The 18,240-nt window shown below is 59.5% G+C and overlaps 1 protein-coding gene across 14 annotated transcripts in view; it reads left to right on the top strand.

Annotated features, from left to right (window-relative positions):
* Positions 1-16,824, top strand: part of KCNH2 (potassium voltage-gated channel subfamily H member 2) — a 105,558-nt gene extending 88,734 nt beyond the window's left edge. For 12 of the 14 annotated variants that reach the window (XM_084620856.1, XM_084620860.1, XM_084620857.1 and 9 more), the window contains 9 exons: positions 44-431; positions 1,271-1,470; positions 8,993-9,245; positions 9,655-9,848; positions 10,351-10,450; positions 11,998-12,246; positions 13,600-13,866; positions 14,423-14,570; positions 16,110-16,824. In XM_084620856.1, the coding sequence (XP_084476982.1) occupies positions 44-431; positions 1,271-1,470; positions 8,993-9,245; positions 9,655-9,848; positions 10,351-10,450; positions 11,998-12,246; positions 13,600-13,866; positions 14,423-14,570; positions 16,110-16,431 (2,121 nt within the window). In that variant the 3' untranslated portion in view covers positions 16,432-16,824. The remainder of the gene's footprint in view (positions 1-43; positions 432-1,270; positions 1,471-8,992; positions 9,246-9,654; positions 9,849-10,350; positions 10,451-11,997; positions 12,247-13,599; positions 13,867-14,422; positions 14,571-16,109) is intronic. The other 2 variants (XM_084620848.1, XM_084620849.1) reach the window with 1 other exon arrangement.
* The last annotated feature ends 1,416 nt before the right edge of the window (positions 16,825-18,240 follow it).

The raw sequence follows: 18,240 nt of genomic DNA, 5'->3' as shown, positions 1-18,240 counted from the left end.
GCTTTGACCCCCGCTGCTCTCGGCTCTGCCCCTTTGCCCTCAGACCACGACGCTGATCGGGCTGCTGAAGACGGCCCGGCTGCTCCGCCTGGTGCGCGTGGCCCGTAAGCTGGACCGCTACTCGGAGTACGGGGCGGCCGTGCTCTTCCTGCTCATGTGCACCTTCGCCCTCATCGCCCACTGGCTGGCCTGCATCTGGTACGCCATCGGCAACATGGAGCGGCAGAGCATCGGCTGGCTGCACTCGCTGGGCGACCAGATCCGCAAGCCCCTGAACGAGAGCGCCCCGCTGCAGGGGCCCAGCATCAAGGACAAGTACGTCACGGCGCTCTACTTCACCTTCAGCAGCCTGACCAGCGTGGGCTTCGGCAACGTCTCCCCCAACACCAACTCCGAGAAGATCTTCTCCATCTGCGTCATGCTCATCGGCTGTGAGTGCGAACGGGGCGGGGCCTGCCCCTGCCTGCCTGCGCCCCCCCGCCCCTTGCCTGCGCCTGCCCACCCCTGCTGCACCCTGCCTGCCCACCCCCTGCCTGCGCCCGCCCGCCCGCCCCTTGCCTGCGCCTGCCCACCCCTGCTGCACCCTGCCCGCCCACCCCTGCTGCACCCTGCCCGCCCGTCCCCTGCCTGCCCACCCCCTGCCTGCGCCCGCCCGCCGGCCCCTTGCCTGCGCCCACCCGCCCACCCCTGCTGCACCCTGCCCGCCCGCCCCCTGTCTGCCCGCCCCTTGCCTGCGCCCGCCTGCCCGCCCACCCCTACTGCACCCTGCCTGCGCCCTTCCCACACCTGACCCCTACCCGCCCCCTGTCTGCCAGGCCCTTGCCTGTGCCTGCCATCCCCTGCCTGTGCCCGCCTCCTGCCTGCATCTCCCCCACACCGGTCCCCTACCCGCCCCCTGCCTGCAACTGCCCCACACCTGACCCCTGCCTGACCCTTACCCGCTCCCTGCCTGCCCCACACCTGACCCCGCCTGACATGTGCCTGCCTCACACCTGCCCCCTGCCTGACCCACACCCACCTCCTGCCTGCCCCCTGCCCACCCCACGCCTCTCCTCTGGCTGCCACTTCCCACCCCCTGCCTCACCCATGCCCACCCCCTGCCTGTCCCACACCTGTGCCCACCCTGTACCTGTCCCCTGCCTGCCCCGCGCCTGTCCCAGACCACCTGCCCCAGGGGCGCCTGCTGGGAGGTGTGGCGGGGAAGGGGGCTGCGTATTTGTGTGTGCGTGTGTGTGCGTCCGCATGCTCACTGCTGCCTCTCTGCCTCCAGCCCTGATGTACGCCAGCATCTTTGGCAACGTCTCGGCCATCATCCAGCGCCTCTACTCGGGCACCGCGCGTTACCACACCCAGATGCTACGTGTCCGCGAGTTCATCCGCTTCCACCAGATCCCCAACCCGCTGCGCCAGCGGCTGGAGGAGTATTTCCAGCACGCCTGGTCCTACACCAACGGCATCGACATGAACGCGGTGAGCGCGCAGCACCGCCCCCGCACTCAGCACGGCCGGCTCCCCGACGCCCCCCGCGGTGTGACGATGCCCGTGGGAGCCCGCTGAGGTCACTCAGTGAGGGTGATCTGCAAACAGACGGGGGCAGACAAACCCCAACGCTGGTGGATATTCCAATACTTACCCAGCCAGCCCAAAACAGCTTCTACAGCACCTCCCTGGTTACTCAAACGTCCAAACAACACAGTTCCCTTAAAGTATCCAGCCCCAGGCCTCCATTCAGACACACCTGTCAAACATAGGATGATAAACTCTGAAAATCTTATTTCATCATATAAAAGAAAAGGTTCTCCTGACCCCAAAGGACCAAGCCCCAGACCCAGATCAAATGATAACTCAGATCTTACCCCACATACACGCTTATAGCCAATTCTTATTAACTAAACTAAAATGTATTAAAAAATAAGAGAGAGTGTGTTGGTTAAAAGATCATTATACAGACAGACTTGAGTTCAATTCTTGAGGTCATATACGTAGCAGAGATGAGTTTGTAGTGGCCAAAAGTCCTTTTAGAAATAGTCCAGAGGTTATAGTCCAATGTCCATGTTCAGGGTGACTCCAGTCAGCGACTGGGGATCTCAATCCTTATGGCTCAAAGTTTCCTCCTCTTGAAACCCAAAGCAGATCTGAGATGAAGAAGGATCGTGTCCCAAGGTCTTTATACATTTCCAGCAGCCTTTTGGCCTGAAGAAACAATCAGCTTCACTTTCCTTCTCCCAAACATCCTGGCAATTAGCACAGGGTCATTTATCCATTGAGCAGTTCAGATACTGGTTACCGCAACCTTCAGAGAGACATACAGACAATAATACGATTTCACTCCAGTGTCTTCCTAAATGTTAATATTCCTTTTCTGATCTTTGAATTAAAGCCATAGTGATAGACAAGACTTGTTTGCTGACCTCACAAGACCTGAACAAACATCTCCCCTTCTACCTCTAACAATGCCGGCTGCATTTCACAGCTCTGTTCATTGCCATCTCTTCCTAACCCCTCTTTAAAGTTCGGCCCTGGGTCAGGTCAGTCTGGGAGTTCATTAACTCTTTCTGGTCCGGTCACCTTTCAATGAGATATTATATTACACTCGTAACATCACACCCCCAATGGAAAATTGATGCAGGAGGAGATGACACAAACATCTCTGACTGCATCCCAAGAGCTCCCCATCCTGGGTTCTGTCTCACTACAGCTTGTACTGGGTTAGAAGCCGTATTAGTCTATAACAGAAATGGTTTATCAAAGTCCTGGTCAATAACATGATTGAATCTCTTTACAGACCCCAGGTAAAACTTGGTTAGAACAATAGTGGATTGGATCTGCCCTTGCAGCATGGTTCCTGTAGGTCTCGTGATCTTGCCAAGAGCTAAAGAACGTAGCTACTTTATCCATACAAGCTCTGGCAAATGTGTGGAACCCAATTAACATCAAGTCAATGTAGATATTAATGTTGTCCATAGTACAGGAATCTTGGCAGTTAGCCGTGAAAGCAATAGGGTAGTGTGCCTCAGTTTCCCTTTTCACATAGCCAGTCAGGCTTGGAATGTCAGTATTACCAGGCCGTTTAACACAAAGTTGATCTCATGTGTCACTCTTAACATGTTCAAGGGTTTTTTCAAAAGATTAGACACATTGGACATTTTTACAGTTCTTGGTAATAGCAACACATTAGTTACAAGAATTACCATGAGCAACAACAACAAATCCATCGCAAGTGTCCATCTACGATCATGTTTGTCATGCCACACCTTTGGCTCAACGCTATTGGGGTTTGGACCTCTTAGGGTCAACCTATGACTTCCCTTTGCAAAATCAAGTGTTGGTCTGTATCCACAAAAACAACAAGGAGTCCGGTGGCACCTTAAAGACTAACAGATTTATTTGAACTTAAGCTTTCATGGGTAAAAACCCCACTTCTTCAGATGCATGGAGTGAAAATTACAGACGCAGACATAAATATACTGACACATGAAGAGAAGGGAGCTACCTCACAAGTGGAGAACCAGTGTTGACAGGGCCAATTCGATCAGGGTGGATGTGGTCCACTCCCAACAATAGATGAGGTGTCAATTCCAGGAGAGGCAAAGCTGCTTCTGTAATGAGCCAGCCATTCTCAGTCCCTGTTCAAGCCCAAATTAATGGTGTTAAATTTGCAAATGAATTTTAGTTCTGCTGTTTCTCTTTGAAGTCTAACCAATTTATTTGCACAAGTACTCCTTTTCTTTTTGCGAATACAGACTAACACGGCTGTTACTCTGAAACCTGTCTTTGAAGTCTGTTTCTGAAGGTTTTTTTTGTTCAAGTATAGCTACTTCCAGATCTGTTATCGAATGAAGTGTTCTCCCACTGGCAAAATCAAACTTGCAAAATCAAGTTCTCTTTTTCCTCCTTGTCCTGAAGGATCAAACCCTAATTGCTTTTGCGTAACAGAATTCACTGGCTGATTGGGCGTGCTCTCTGTGCTAACAGCTATTAGCGAGTCTTTCTCCCCCCAATCAGTCAGGCGATTTGTATCAACACAGACAGGAGCTTTTAACTTCTCAGCAGCTACCAGTTTCAAGGCTGGACACTCAATTCTTCCCTTCAGCAGGAGCGGTCTTTCCCTCCCCCCCACGTTTTCCTAGAAGATTGAAAATGGAAATTTCCTGCTCACAGGAATTGCTTTGCTGGCAAGGTGTGTTCACCAACTGCAGGCCCTGAAGCACCTGCTCACTTAAAGAATTAGCCCAGACACATTCCTGTTCGTTCCAACGCCATTGTCTTCCCAACAAGCTGGCCAAACAGAACCACTTGGTCATAGAGCTGTTTAAATTCCTTAACAGCTTTTACTCCACCGGAGACCTCAAAGCTACCCACACTGGATCTTTCAAAAGGAAAATATGTGGATTCCATCACCACAGAAAAATTTTGGCTGTTAGGAACTGAAATTTCCTTGATTAAATCACTTCCACGTCCTTCAGCTACAGCAAACTACTTGCACGGATTACCAAGAGAATTCCTTTTCCCAGGAACTTATTTAAGTAACAATTCACTCCTCTCAGAAATTCTGCCCTTACCCTCTTCACCAAGGGCTTGCTCTAAAGCAGTGGTTCCCAAACTTTACCTGCGAACCCCTTTCACTAAAATGTCAAGTCTCGCAAACCCCCTCTTAAAAATGAATATTTCCAGGGATTTCCTCCCTTACCTCAGCATAAATTATAAAAGCAGTGATCTTGGAAATATTACTGTTGTTTTTATGACATGCTTATTACACACTATTATTAATAATTACAGTATTAATTTTCTTACATAGTGAAAACGGCAACACTCTTACCAGATCTCACCTTCGGAGCTTGTATCACTTTGAATAAGCCTGTTATAAGACAAGGCTCCTAGGTTTCATCCAGGAGTATCAGATGTGAAACCGCATGAAGGGATTTAAGAAGCCAACTCAAAGAGTTCCTCCTACACAAGCATCCAGGGCTTGAGCAGTCCAGACAAACAAACAAAGCTTAAACTTGTTCTTCGTAATAATTTAAAAAACAAGACTAGCTGCCTATTTAATTTTAAAAACAGCAAAAAAATGTCCACCTCCCTTTCCATTTCTTATAAGGAGTCTTGAAGTTTAAATCTCCTCAGTGTGATAGATATGCTTGCTTTGATCTGCTTAGCTCTTGGAAGTCCCCTAGGGACAGCTCTGCCCACCATTAAGGAATTTTTTCCCTGAGAACCTCCTGTAACATTTTGCAAACCCGAGTTTGGGAACCACTGCTCTAAAGGAACACTTTCCTGAGCAACAGCTCTAGGTCTTACTGACATCCAGGATCACCTTTGGCTCATCAGGCGAATTCCTGCACAGTCCCCTTTCAGGCAAACTTACAGACTTCCTAGATAAAAGGTTGGAAGCGTTCTCCTTCCCTTTGCCACACATAAGTTCAGGAATCTTTTCCTTTTTGCTACAAGTTTTCAAACTGTCAGTAGGTAACAATTAAATCACCTTTCTGCTCTCCTTGTGCCCTGGCTAGGATCTCACCCTGATTAGACAGAGTTGCTACACCCTTTTCTAGACACACACTAGCAACAGACAAAATACAAGTACCAGAATTTTCTAGTTTCTGGGATTTTGCCATGACACTAACTGGATGCGACCTAGTTACAGGGCCATTCTCCCGAGCAGACACAAACTTAGGACCCTTCCCTTCCTGGGCTTTAGCTGAATCCAGAACCAGCTCTGAGACAACTGCACGACCCTCAACCATCCCTGGCTGAAAGGCCCCTTCTGTCTGCTCCACAGACAAAGAAGAGCCGGACACACTTTCTCCTTTCCCAGACACACAGCTTGGGATCTCATTCCCCTTGTCCCAGCACACAGGTCTGTTCACAGACAACTACTTGGAGACCAGGGTAGCTCCCTCCATAGGCAAGTCAATACCCCTGACAGACACAGGCACGTTTCCTTCCCTGTCACAATTCTCCACCCAGCTCACAGGTAAGGTCCAGGGACACTCATCTTCCACTCTCCTCGCCTTCCCACCCTGCTGACTAGACACAGCCATCAGCTCACAAGGCTGCCTAGGCTCATCCAGACTTTCCTTACCGAGCACCTTGCCACTTCCCACAGATAAACTGCTGCTCTTCCCGCTACCCTGAGCTATTTCCAGCAAATCACAGTTATCTTTTCCAGGTACACTTTTACAAGCCGTACTCCAGTTTCCCAGTATCATCACCAGCAGCCACTTCTTACGGGGATGAAGGATTATGAAAACCAATACCCCAGTAAAAGAAAAAAGATTCTTCTGACCAAGGACCAAGCCCCAGACCCAGGTCAATATACCAGTTAGATCTTACCCACAAATCACGCTGTTGCCAATCCTTTATAATCTAAAATATAAAGGTTTATTCATAAAAAGAAAGCAATATAGATGAGAGCTAGAATGGGTTCAATGGAATCAATGACATCCAGTCATGGCAAAGTTCTTGGTTCAGGCTTGTAGCAGTGATAATAATAAATAAATAAATTTTAGTTTAGGAATAAACTGCTGGCACAAATCAAGTCTCTGAAGAACATCCCCAGCTGGGATTGGTCATTCAGTCCTTGATTCAGAGCTTCAGTTTGTAGCAAAGTTCCTCCAGAGGTCAGAAGCAGGACTGAAGACAAGATGGAGGGGTTTCCAGGGCCTTTTATATTCTTTCTTTTGTGAGCGGAAACCCCTTTGTTCTGCTGTGCAAAATCACAGCAACAAGATGGAGTCTGGAGTCACATGGGCAAGTCACATGTCCATGCATGAGTCCGGTTTTGCAGGCCGGGAGGCCAGTGTTTACATGTTAGTTTGAATGTTCTCAGGAAAGCTCAGATGTAAATTGGCGTCTCCCAAAGTCCATTGTGTGTTAAGTGTTTCTTGATTGGGCACTGTAACGATGCTGGTTCTGGTGGGACCCAACGGAGAGTGCCAAATCAGGACAAATTGCTTAAAGCAGGGCAGTTACAGCCCAAGGCTGGGGTTTCTGTGCACACCAAGGCAAATCGAACCAGCCAAACAGAGAGGACTTTGGTCTCACCCCACTGGCTAACCACAAGTCACACAAGCAATTCCCTCAGACACCCCAGTTTCCCAGTATCACCACCAGTGCCACTCGTTATGGGGACGAATGGTTATGAAAACCAACCCCCCAGTAAAATAAGAAAGGTTCTCCTCATCCCAAAGGACCAAGCCCCAGACCCCAGTCAATACACAAGTCAGATCTTACCCACAAATCACGCTGTTGCCAATCCTTAGAATCTAAAATCTAAAGGTTTATTCATAAAAGGAAAAAGATAGAGACGAGAGCTAGAATGGGTTCAATGGAATCTATGACACACAGCAATGGTGAAGTTCTTGGTTCAGGCTTGTAGCAGTGATGGAATAAACTGCAGGTTCAAATCAAGTCTCTGGAGAACATCCCCAGCTGGGATGGGTCATTCTGTCCTTTGTTCAAAGCTTCCATTTGTAGCCATGTCCCTCCAGAGGTAGGAAGCAGGACTGAAGACAAGATGGAGATGAGGCATCAGCCTTTTATAGACTTTTCCAGGTGTAAGAACCCCTCTGTGTTCTTATTGTGGAAAATTACAGCAAAATGGAGTTTGGAGTCACATGGGCAAGTCCCTGCATACTTTGCTGAATTGCAAAGCGTGTCTGCCTTCTCGCAATGGGTCAGTTGTATCGCTGATGGTCCCTAATGGGCCACCCAGCAGGCTGGGCAGAGCTGACACCAACCTGTCTGGGGTGTCACCCAGAAGCACAGTACACGTTTGAACTACAGACAGGATAGAGCCAATATTCATAACTTCAACTACAAAAATGATACCCACACACAGACAGCATCATCCTAACCAGCCCACCATCACCTTGTCTGAGACACCTCATTTGACCCCCTTTGTACGAGATTTGGTGCCACGACAGGACTTTGGTTGCAACAGTGATCTATACGGTCCCAGTTCATGTCAATAACATCGCAGGCACTCACTGAGAAGAGTCCTTTCTTAAGAACCTGACCAGATGCGTCACTGAGGCTACTTAGAATCAGACACATTGAGAGACAAGGACAGAGCCAATATTCATAACTTCAGCTACAAAATGCTACACACAGACAGACAGCGTCATCCTAACCAGCAAACCAATATCTCTCCATAGACACCTCACACGAGAACCTTTGTACAATATTTGCTGCAAATATATACCAGTGGTTGCAACAATGATTTATATGGTCACAGTTCATGTCAATAATGCCCAGGAGAACAGCCCACCCCTGCCACACACCCTTATCCCCACCACCTAGGCTATGGTGCAATACACAGGGAAACTGAGGCACACCCAGTATTCATGCAGAACAGTTAGATGCACACAGGCTCACGTACACCATCACAAGGGGAAAACCCCACTTCACACCTGGTCCTGCACCTTGGGCACGGCATGAGCGCAGCACCCCACCCTGGGCACAGCACCCAGGCCCCCTCACGCCAGCCCCAGGCATGGAGGCTCTTTCCCCAGCGTGAGGGTTTGTGCCCATCTCTGGACACCCCAGAGCCGGGTGACTGGCAGCAAACAGCACCTTGGGCAGAGGGGCACTCGCTCTGCAAAACGCCCGCAAACCGGGCCATCTCCCTCTGCCCATCCCCAGGGTCTGGTGCAGCGCCCTGGGCACTGAGGTGCAGTGGCCATGCAGAGCCCCCCACATCTGCGGGCGTGTACGCGCACACAGAGACACCCCCCTGCACAGCCAGAGAGGCCCACACCCACGCCCAGACACATGCGCGTGCCCACCCCCACAAATGTGTACACCTGCACACACTCACACACAGACCCAGAGACACACGCACCGAGCCAAATTGCCCATGTAGACCAGCACACGGCCATGGGCACAGCCGTCTGTGCCAACACCCCCTTGTGCCCACGGCCGGGCCCTGCGCTCCCTGCCCCCGCTGTGCGGTGCCCTCCCCAGTGACAGGGTCTCTCCCGCCCGCCCGCAGGTGCTGAAGGGCTTCCCTGAGTGCCTGCAGGCCGACATCTGCCTGCACCTGAACCGCAGCCTCCTGCAGAGCTGCCGGCCCTTCCAGGGGGCCAGCAAGGGCTGCCTGCGCGCCCTGGCCATGAAGTTCAAGACCACGCACGCCCCACCCGGTGACACGCTGGTGCACGCCGGCGACGTGCTCACCGCGCTCTACTTCATCTCCCGCGGCTCCATCGAGATCCTGCGCCGCGACATGGTGGTGGCCATCCTTGGTGAGGGGCGGGCGCTGCTAGGTTTGGGGGGCTGCGTGGCGAGGGGGGTGGGCGCTGCTGACCAAGGGGTGGGCACTGACAGGTGGGGGGAGGCTGCCAGATGGGCGATGCCAGACTGGGGGGGGCGGCGGGAGCTGCAGGGGGTCAGTGGATGTTGCCAGATGGGGGGGGCACTGTCAACCAGGGGGGGCATGGGCCCTGCCAGCCAAGGGGGTGGGCACTGCCAGCCAGGTCGGGGCCCTCTGTCCCTCATGTCACCCCATGGCATGGCCCCCAGCCTGGCGCCCAGGAGAACCTAACAGCTCACCCCTGCTGTGTGCCCCCCCATCCTGCCCAGCCCACCCTGGCATGTGCCCCACAGCCCATTCCCTGGGGGAGACCTGCGCTGACCCTGCCGTGCTGCCCCCAGGGAAGAACGACATCTTCGGGGAGCCGCTGAACCTGTATGCGCGGCCGGGCAAGTCCAATGCGGACGTGCGGGCTCTGACTTACTGTGACCTGCACAAGATCCAGCGGGAGGAGCTGCTGGAGGTGCTGGACATGTACCCCGAGTTCTCGGACCGCTTCTGGGCCAGCCTGGAAATCACCTTCAACTTGCGCGACGTGAGAGCCGGGGGGGGAGGGGTTGGGGGTGACGGGCCGGGGGGGGGAGAGCTCCAGGGGTGCTCAGCCAGGGCCGGGGTGGGGAGAGTTCTGGGGGCACCAGGCCAGGGAGGAGAGTTTTGGGGGTGATCAGCCAGGCTGGGGGGAGCTCCGGGGTCACTCAGATAGGCTGTGGGAGGGAGACCTTTGGGGGCACTCAGCCAGGCTTGGGGGGAGCTCCGGGGGACTTTGCCAGTCTGGGGGGGCCTCTGTGGGCTCTCTGCCAGGCTGAGGGGGAGAACCCCGCCTGCCCCTGACCCCAGTCCATCCCCACCCAGCCATCAACCCTGCCCTCAACTAACCACCAGTGTATTCACCCACCCACCCACTGTGCCATCCACCAACCTGTCCCCCACCTAGCAGCGCCCCAACCCACCTAACCACCAGTGTATCCATTTCCCCTTCTCCCCCACCTGCCCCCTCCCCAGTTCCCAGCCCGGCTCACCGCTCCCCTTTGTTGCAGACCAACATGATCCCCGGCTCTCCTGGAAGCACCGAGCTGGACAGCAGCTTCAACCGGTTGCGGCGCCGCAAACTCTCCTTCCGCCGGCGCACAGACAAGGGTGAGTGGCGGGGGGGGGGCAGCAAGCTCGAGGGGCCAGGGGCCTCCCCCAGCATAGGCTTTGTGCCCTGCCCAGGGCACCAGCCCCTCTCCCAGCGCAGGGTCAGTGTCTCCACCCAGGATGCCAGCCCCTACTCCTGGGGGAATTCTGTGCCAAAAAAATAAAAATTCTGCAACAGAAAATTAAAAATTCTGTGTGCAATATTTTAAAATTCTGCATATTTTATTTGTCAGAATAACACAGTATTATCACACCAGTTTCAATTATTTTTGGTCATTTATTTCAAAATACCCACCAGCAAGTAAGTCTGTAACAATACAGACAAGAATGAAGATTCAGGAAATGTTTTTTGACAAATAGATTCCTTAGTAGGCATATTACTACAGAACTGTGAATAAGAATTCATTTAACCTACGGTACAGAACCGTATTTCCCGCACCCCCAGAAGCAGTGCAAAGGCTGGAGGGGAGTCGGGTAACGGAGGAGCTGACGGAGAGGGAAGCAAATAGCTGGGAAGGAGCCTGTGTGTCAACTTGGAGGGTTGTTGGGTGTGGGTGAGAAAAGTATGGAACAGGTTTTGCGGGGAGGGGATTGTAGGGAGCTTCCCTCATGCAGACCCTGGCTGACCCTTAGCCTCTCCCATTCAGTCAGGCACATCTGCCCCTGTTCCCATGTGTCCCTATACCTCCATGTGTCCTTGCACCACCTGTCCACGTGTGTCCCTCCACCCCCATACAGACACCCACTCCCCCCCATCCCCATGTGGCCCTGCACCCCCTCCTTCTGTCCCGAGATGTCTCTGTGCCCCCTCCACCATCCACATGTCTCTGTGCCCCCACCCAGCCACTCCCTGGTCCCAATGTGTCCCTGTCCACCCTCCCCGTGTCTCCATGTTTCCCTGTATCCCATCCCCCATTCCCATGTGTCTCTGTGCCCCACCCAGCCTTTTCCCTGTCCCTGTATAGCTCTGCACCCTCTCCCCCATCACCATGTGGCCCTGCACCTCCTTCCCCCCCTGTGGCCCTGCACCTCCACTCCCATTCAGCTGCCGCCCCAGTCTGTCCTCTCCCACTAGCCCTTATGAGCCCCTGTCTAACCCCCCACAGCACCCCACGTTGTCTGTTTCCCCATTGCCCCTGTCTCCTGACCTGGCCTGACAGGCGCAGCGAAAAAGGCAGGCTCTTTCTCTTCCCTAGCTGGCCAGGAGCTGCTGCTTTGTTCTATCATCACAGCACCGTCTGGTGGGAAAAAGGCAGAACTGCAGCAATATTTCGGCAGAAGCTTTTTTCTGTGCAAAAAATTTAAAATGTGCACAGCTAATTAATTAGGCATGTGTGCAGTGGTGCAGAATTCCCCAGGAGTAAACCCGTCTCCCAGCACAGGCTCCTTGCCCCGCCCAGGGCACAGGGGGCTCTGCCCTGGCACTGGACCCCCAGCTGGCTCCTCCCGGCCAGCAGCCATGGCCCTGCCTGCACCAGCCCCAGCAGATGTGCTTCCTCCCCAGCCTGGCTCTGTGGAACACTCACTCTCTGCCCCCAACTCTACAGACCCGGAGAACGCCGGGGAGCTGAGGAGCAGCCAGAAACCACTGCGGACGGGTCGGAACCACCAGGCGCCAGGGGTCCCGGAGGACCAGCCCGAGTGGGAGCCCTCCAGCTCGCCCTCCAGCGACGAGGATGAGCGCCCCACGCCCATCGCCGGCGCCGGCCAGCTCTCACCCTTCTGCGCCAATGGGGAGCTGCTCAGCCAGGGTGACGGGCAGCCCAAGGGCAGCGAGAACTGCAGCCCCCTCTCAGGTGGGACAGAGCATGGCACAAGGACAGGCACCGTGTGGGGAGAGTCCTGGGGCTGGGTGCCTGGGGGGGACACCATGAGGAACAGGTGCCCTGAGGGGATGGGAACCATGGGGTGGGCACCACAGGGAGGGGAAGGCTCCAGGAGGGTGCTGTGGGGGGAGAGGCTCCAGGGGACTGGTTGCCGGGGGTGGGTGGTGTGGAGGGAGGGGAGGGGCTCCAGGGAACCGGTGCCAGGGGGCACAGGCTCCTCACAGGCCTGATGGCTCCCTATTGCTGTGGGGGTGTCACTGTCTGGGGTGGCTCAGGCCTGCAGGCACCCCCCTCAACCAGTGCCAGGAGTGGCCACACTGAGCACAGCCGAGCAATGCTGCCGTGTGTCTAACCGGCCTGGCCCATGGGCAGCTGGCTGCGCCCAGTCATGTCTGAGGCAGGGCACCGAGGCCAAGCCTGGGCACGACCTAGCACCTGTCCGCAGCGCCCGATCCCCCTTGGCCTCTCAGGCACGTTCCTGGGCACCAACACTCACGCTGCCCCCGCTCTGGGCCCCCCCAGCCCCCTGCCCAAAGGGCACCAGCTAACGATGGGCAAGCGGCCCTCGCACTTCTCCTCAGCCCCGCGCCCAGCACACCCCCTGCCCACCAGGCTCCCTGTTAGCCCCCTGCCCTGGCACCCCAGATCCCTCTCCTAAGCCAGGCAGGGCTCCTGCCCTGTGCAACCTGCTCCCCTCTGCTGGGCAAGAGGCTTGGGCTGGCAGGTGCCCTTGGTGCCCACACCTTTCCCCTCGGTGCCCACGCCCCTCCCCTGACAGCCCTTTGTGCAGAGCGAGTCCGTGGCCACAGGCAGGCACCGACCTCGGTGCCCCTCTGCCAGCCGGCCGCAGCCCCACGACATCAGCAGCACGGGGACGAGACACCCCGATGTTGCCGCTCGCGCAGCGCCCCCACTCCTCACAGGCCCCACGGCGCTAGTGGGGGAGGGCCCCATATAGATGGTGGGGGTGGAGGCAGGCCTGGCAGGGGAGGGGGGGGTCAGGCCCCATATGGACTGCGGTGCAGGGGTGTGGGCCCCACAGGGACAGCAGGGGAGTGGTGCTGACGTCATATGGATGGTAGGGGAAGGGGGAGGCCCCAGAGGGACAGGAAAGCAGGGTGGGCCCCACAGGGACAGTGGGGGAGGGGTGCAGGCCCCAGAGGGACAGCAAAGGGGGGTGGACCCCACAAGAACAGCAGGGGAGGTGTGTGGGCCCCACAGGGACAGTGGGGAAGGGGTGCGGGCCCCACAGCTTGGGGTGTGGGTCCCTTGGGCCCAGTGCCAGGCGTTGGTTGAGCCCCACCTGATATCTCTGTATCACAGCTCAGCAGCCCCCGCGTGCCCCCAGCCCTGGCACCTGCCCCCTGCGGCGCGGCCCTGACCCGTCTCTGCCCTCTGCTCAGGGGCCTTCTCGGGGGTGTCCAACATCTTCAGCTTCTGGGGCGAGAGCCGGGGCCGGCAGTGCCAGGAGCTGCCCCACTGCACCGTCCCAGCCCACGCCAGCCTCAGCATGGGCCTGCTCCCCCGGGGCCACCGGCCCCGCTCCGAGGTGGAGAGCCGGCTGGACCAGCTGCAGCAGCAGCTCAACAGGTAGAGGAGGGGGCGGCTCATACACCTGGGGCAGGGGGAGTTGGGGGGCAGGTGGGGGCAGGAGGCATGGCAGGGAAAGGCCCTGGGGGGGGGGCAGGTGAGGGGCGGGGAACAGGGGGCAAGGCAGGGAAAGGCCCTGGGGAGGCAGGTGAGGGGCGGGGAATAGGGCGCATGGCAGGGAAAGGCCCTGGGGGGACAGGTGAGGGGTGGGAACAGGGGGCAAGGCAGAGAAAGGCCCTGGGGGGGCAGGTGATGGCCGGGGAACAGGGCGCATGGCAGGGAAAGGCCCTGGGGAGGCAGGTGGGGGGCGGGGAATAGGGCACATGGCAGAGAAAGGCCCTGGGGAGGCAGGTGGGGGGCGGGGAACAGGCGGCATGGCAGGGAAAGGCCCCGGGGCCCCCCAGTTCCAGCACCTCAGGCCTAGCCAGGTGTCTGCGGGGGGTGGTGTCTCCTGCCGGCCGAGGCGTTGCCCAGCGGGGGCAGGATCGTGCCCGGAGGTGTCTCTGGGCTGGCTGGGGGTGCCCCCCCCCCGGCTCAGCCCCTCATCTCCCGGCAGGCTGGAGACCCGCATGGCTGCGGACGTGGGCGCCATCATGCAGCTGCTGCAGCGGCAGGTCGGGCTGGTGCCGCCGGCCTATAGCACCGTGTCGTCGCCACCCCCAGGCCCCGAGCGCTCCCCACCGCCCGGCCAGCCCTGCCCCCAGGTGAGACCCCTCGCTCCAGGGACCCCACCGCGAAGCGCCAGCCTGGCACACCCCCTGCGGCCAACCATCGACGGACACCAGCCAGGGCTCTGCCCCTGGGGACACGGGGCAGGTCGCCCAGCCGCTGGGTCGGAAACCGAACCGAGATCCCCGGGGGGACAGCCGGGACCACCGGGCCCTCCTTCACTGGCGCTGCTCACTCCTGACCCGCAGCCCGCTGCTGGCCCAGCCATGGGCTCCCCACGCCGAGCTCTGCCGGTGCCCCTCACTCCTGACCCGCAGCCCGCTACTGGCCCAGCCATGGGCTCCCCACGCCGAGCTCTGCCGGCGCCCCTCACTCCCGACCCGCAGCCCCCTGGCGGCTCAGCCATGGGCTCCCCACGCCGAGCTCCTCTGGCGCCCCTCACTCCCGACCCGCAGCCCCCTGCCGGCCCAGCCATGGGCTCCCCACGCTGAGCTCTGCCGGTGCCCCTCACTCCTGACCCGCAGCCCCCTGCCGGCCCAGCCATGGGCTCCCCACGCCGAGCTCCTCCGGCGCCCCTCACTCCCGACCCGCAGCCCCCTGCCGGCCCAGCCATGGGCTCCCCACGCCGAGCTCTGCCGGTGCCCCTCACTCCCGACCCGCAGCCCCCTGGCGGCCCAGCCATGGGCTCCCCACGCCGAGCTCCTCCGGCGCCCCTCACTCCCGACCCGCAGCCCGCTGCTGGCCCAGCCATGGGCTCCCCACGCCGAGCTCTGCCGGTGCCCCTCACTCCTGACCCGCAGCCCGCTACTGGCCCAGCCATGGGCTCCCCACGCCGAGCTCTGCCGGCGCCCCTCACTCCCGACCCGCAGCCCGCTGCCGGCCCAGCCATGGGCTCCCCACGCCGAGCTCCTCCGGCGCCCCTCACTCCCGACCCGCAGCCCCCTGGCGGCTCAGCCATGGGCTCCCCACGCCGAGCTCCTCCGGCGCCCCTCACTCCCGACCCGCAGCCCCCTGCCGGCCCAGCCATGGGCTCCCCACGCTGAGCTCTGCCGGTGCCCCTCACTCCTGACCCGCAGCCCCCTGCCGGCCCAGCCATGGGCTCCCCACGCCGAGCTCCTCCGGCGCCCCTCACTCCCGACCCGCAGCCCCCTGCCGGCCCAGCCATGGGCTCCCCACGCCGAGCTCTGCCGGTGCCCCTCACTCCCGACCCGCAGCCCCCTGGCGGCCCAGCCATGGGCTCCCCACGCCGAGCTCCTCCGGCGCCCCTCACTCCCGACCCGCAGCCCGCTGCTGGCCCAGCCATGGGCTCCCCACGCCGAGCTCTGCCGATGCGCCTCACTCCCGACCCGCAGCCCCCTGCCGGCCCAGCCATGGGCTCCCCACGCCGAGCTCTGCTGGTGCCCCTCACTCCTGACCCGCAGCCCCCTGCCGGCCCAGCCCTGCCCCTCTGCAGTGCCCCGTGGCATTGAACAGCGCCGTCGCTCGGTGAGTTCTGGGCTGCGGTCAGTCGTGGTGTTGGCAGCCTGGTTCCCTGGGCAGCGGGCGGCTCCTGACAGCATCTCCCCCGCCCGCAGGTTCCCAGTTACCCGGTGCCGTTCCTGTTCCCGCAGCCGCCCAGCCCAGAGCTGCCCTGCGAGCCGCCCCCCCGGCGCCGCTCCCTCCCTGGACAGCTGGCCCCGCCGCCGGACTCACAGACCCTGCAGAGACACTGCTCCGACCCGGGGAGTTAATCGGCAGGACGGGGACGGTGCCCGGAGCCCGGCGCACGCGGGCCAGGGCTTCAGGGCTGCCGCCCCCTCCCCGCCCCCAAGGACACCAGTGCCGCCTGGGCCAGGGCCTGGCCACACGCTAGCCAAGCAGGAGCCACGGGCTAAGCCCACACGGCCAGGATGTTAGCTGGCCTAACGGATCCAGGACGGGGCCCGCCCACCCTGCGTGCCCTGCGTGCCCTGCTGTGCCCTGCTGTGCCCAGAGACCGGTACAAAGAAACAGAGACTGGCCGGGGAAGGACCCGCGGCCCAGGACCCTGGAACGTATCACGGGGCCCGGCCAACACAGCGCGGTCCCCTGCAGCCAGGGCTGGCCCCCGTGGGTGCTGGGCGGGCGGGCGAAAGGGGCTGAGCACACTGGGTGCCCAGGTCTTATCTGCCTGGCTGCCCTGTGTGTACCCTGATATGAGCACCCGTGTGCGCCGCTGGCAGGGGGAGAGGGAGCACCGTGTGTGTGAGGCTCTGTTCTGTGTGTGTGTGTGGCCCTGTTCCCTGGGCAGGGGGAGCCCTGTTCCCTGGGGGGGGGGGCAGTGTGTGTGGGGGGGCAGTGTGTGTGTGCGGCCCTGTTCCCTGGGCGGGGGGAGCCCTGTTCCCTGGGGGGGGGGCACTGTTCCGTGGGGGGGGGCAGTGTGTGTGTGTGGCCCTGTTCCCTGGGCGGGGGGAGCCCTGTTCCGTGGGGGGGGGGCAGTGTGTGTGGGGGGGGTTCTGTTCTGTGTGTATATAGAGAGAGATGGTCCTGTGCAGTTTTTTGGGGGGGACGGACTTTTCCCTCTATGTGGGGGGGAGACGGGAGTTCGGTCCCTGTGTGCGTGTCTGGGCCCTGCTCCCTATATGTGTGTGTCTAGGAGAGGGGCTGTTCTGTGTGTTTGTGTGTCTGGGGGAGGGGCTGTTCCCTGTGTGTGTGTGTCTATGGGGGGGCTAGGGGGGCCCCATTCCCTGTGTGTGTGTTGGGGGGGCTGTTCCCTGTGGGGGGGGCAGCGCCCCGCTCTGGGCGCACGCGGCTGGCCCTGCTGTGGGGGGAGGTGACTGGCAGGGCCATGGGCTGCTCACCATCCCTGCTGGCAAGGTGCCCCTTGCTCACGTACCCGTCTCCTGCCAGTGCCCCCACGCGCCCCATCTCTGGGCTGCCGTTCCCCAGCCGGCCCCCTCCTTGGGGCTCCCTGGGGCAGCTGCGCCCTGGAGCCCTGAGCTGTCTGGCAGGTACCCCCCCTCCCCTGGCCTGCCCCGAACCCCACCAGGGGGACAGCTGGGAGTCTGCCCTGTCCCCGGAGGGGGGCTCTCCCCATGCTGTGCTGTGCACCCCTGAGCCCCTGGCTCCCTTCCACGCCATGGGGGGGGAGCAGCCCGGTCCGGGGGCTCTCGTCAGCGACCCGCCGGCAGGCTCCAAGTGGCGTGTGCTGTCCTTGTGCCGTGTCCTGTAGCGGGCACTGCCCGGTCTGTGTCTCCCCCACATCCCCGCATGGCGCCTTCACGTGACCCCCCAGCGCGCCAATAAACCAGCCAACGATGCCTCCATCTGCCTCTGCGCCTGGGGGGGGCACCACGGACACGCGCCAGCCTGGGACACGGCTCTGCCGGGGGGGTCCCCACACAGTCCCCACCTGGGGCGTGGGCCCCCCCCGCACCTTGGACTGGGGGATCAGCTGTGGGACACAGCCGGCACTACCTGGCATGGGGGGGCCAGACCTGCGGGGGGACACTACAAGCAGCAGCTTCTCAGGAAATGGTGCCCAGGGCTCCCGCCCCATTGGACCCCCCTGCAGCCCGGCACCCCCTGGTGTGTCCCCAACTTCACAGCCCCTACTCGCCCCTCCCCCCGCCCGCTCTCTGCACCTCCTGCCCCACCAGTGTGTCCGGCTCCTGGCAGCACAGCGCCCCTCCGTGTCGGGGGGTCCCAGCGCAGGCCCTGCCCTGCTCGGTGGTGGGCGTGGGGCCA

This window comes from Lepidochelys olivacea, assembly GCF_965140295.1.
Source record: "Lepidochelys olivacea isolate rLepOli2 genome assembly, chromosome: 2".
Taxonomy (NCBI): domain Eukaryota; kingdom Metazoa; phylum Chordata; order Testudines; family Cheloniidae; genus Lepidochelys; species Lepidochelys olivacea.
The sequence above is the reverse complement of the archived record's forward strand: the minus strand, read 5'-3'. Positions and strand labels throughout refer to the sequence as shown.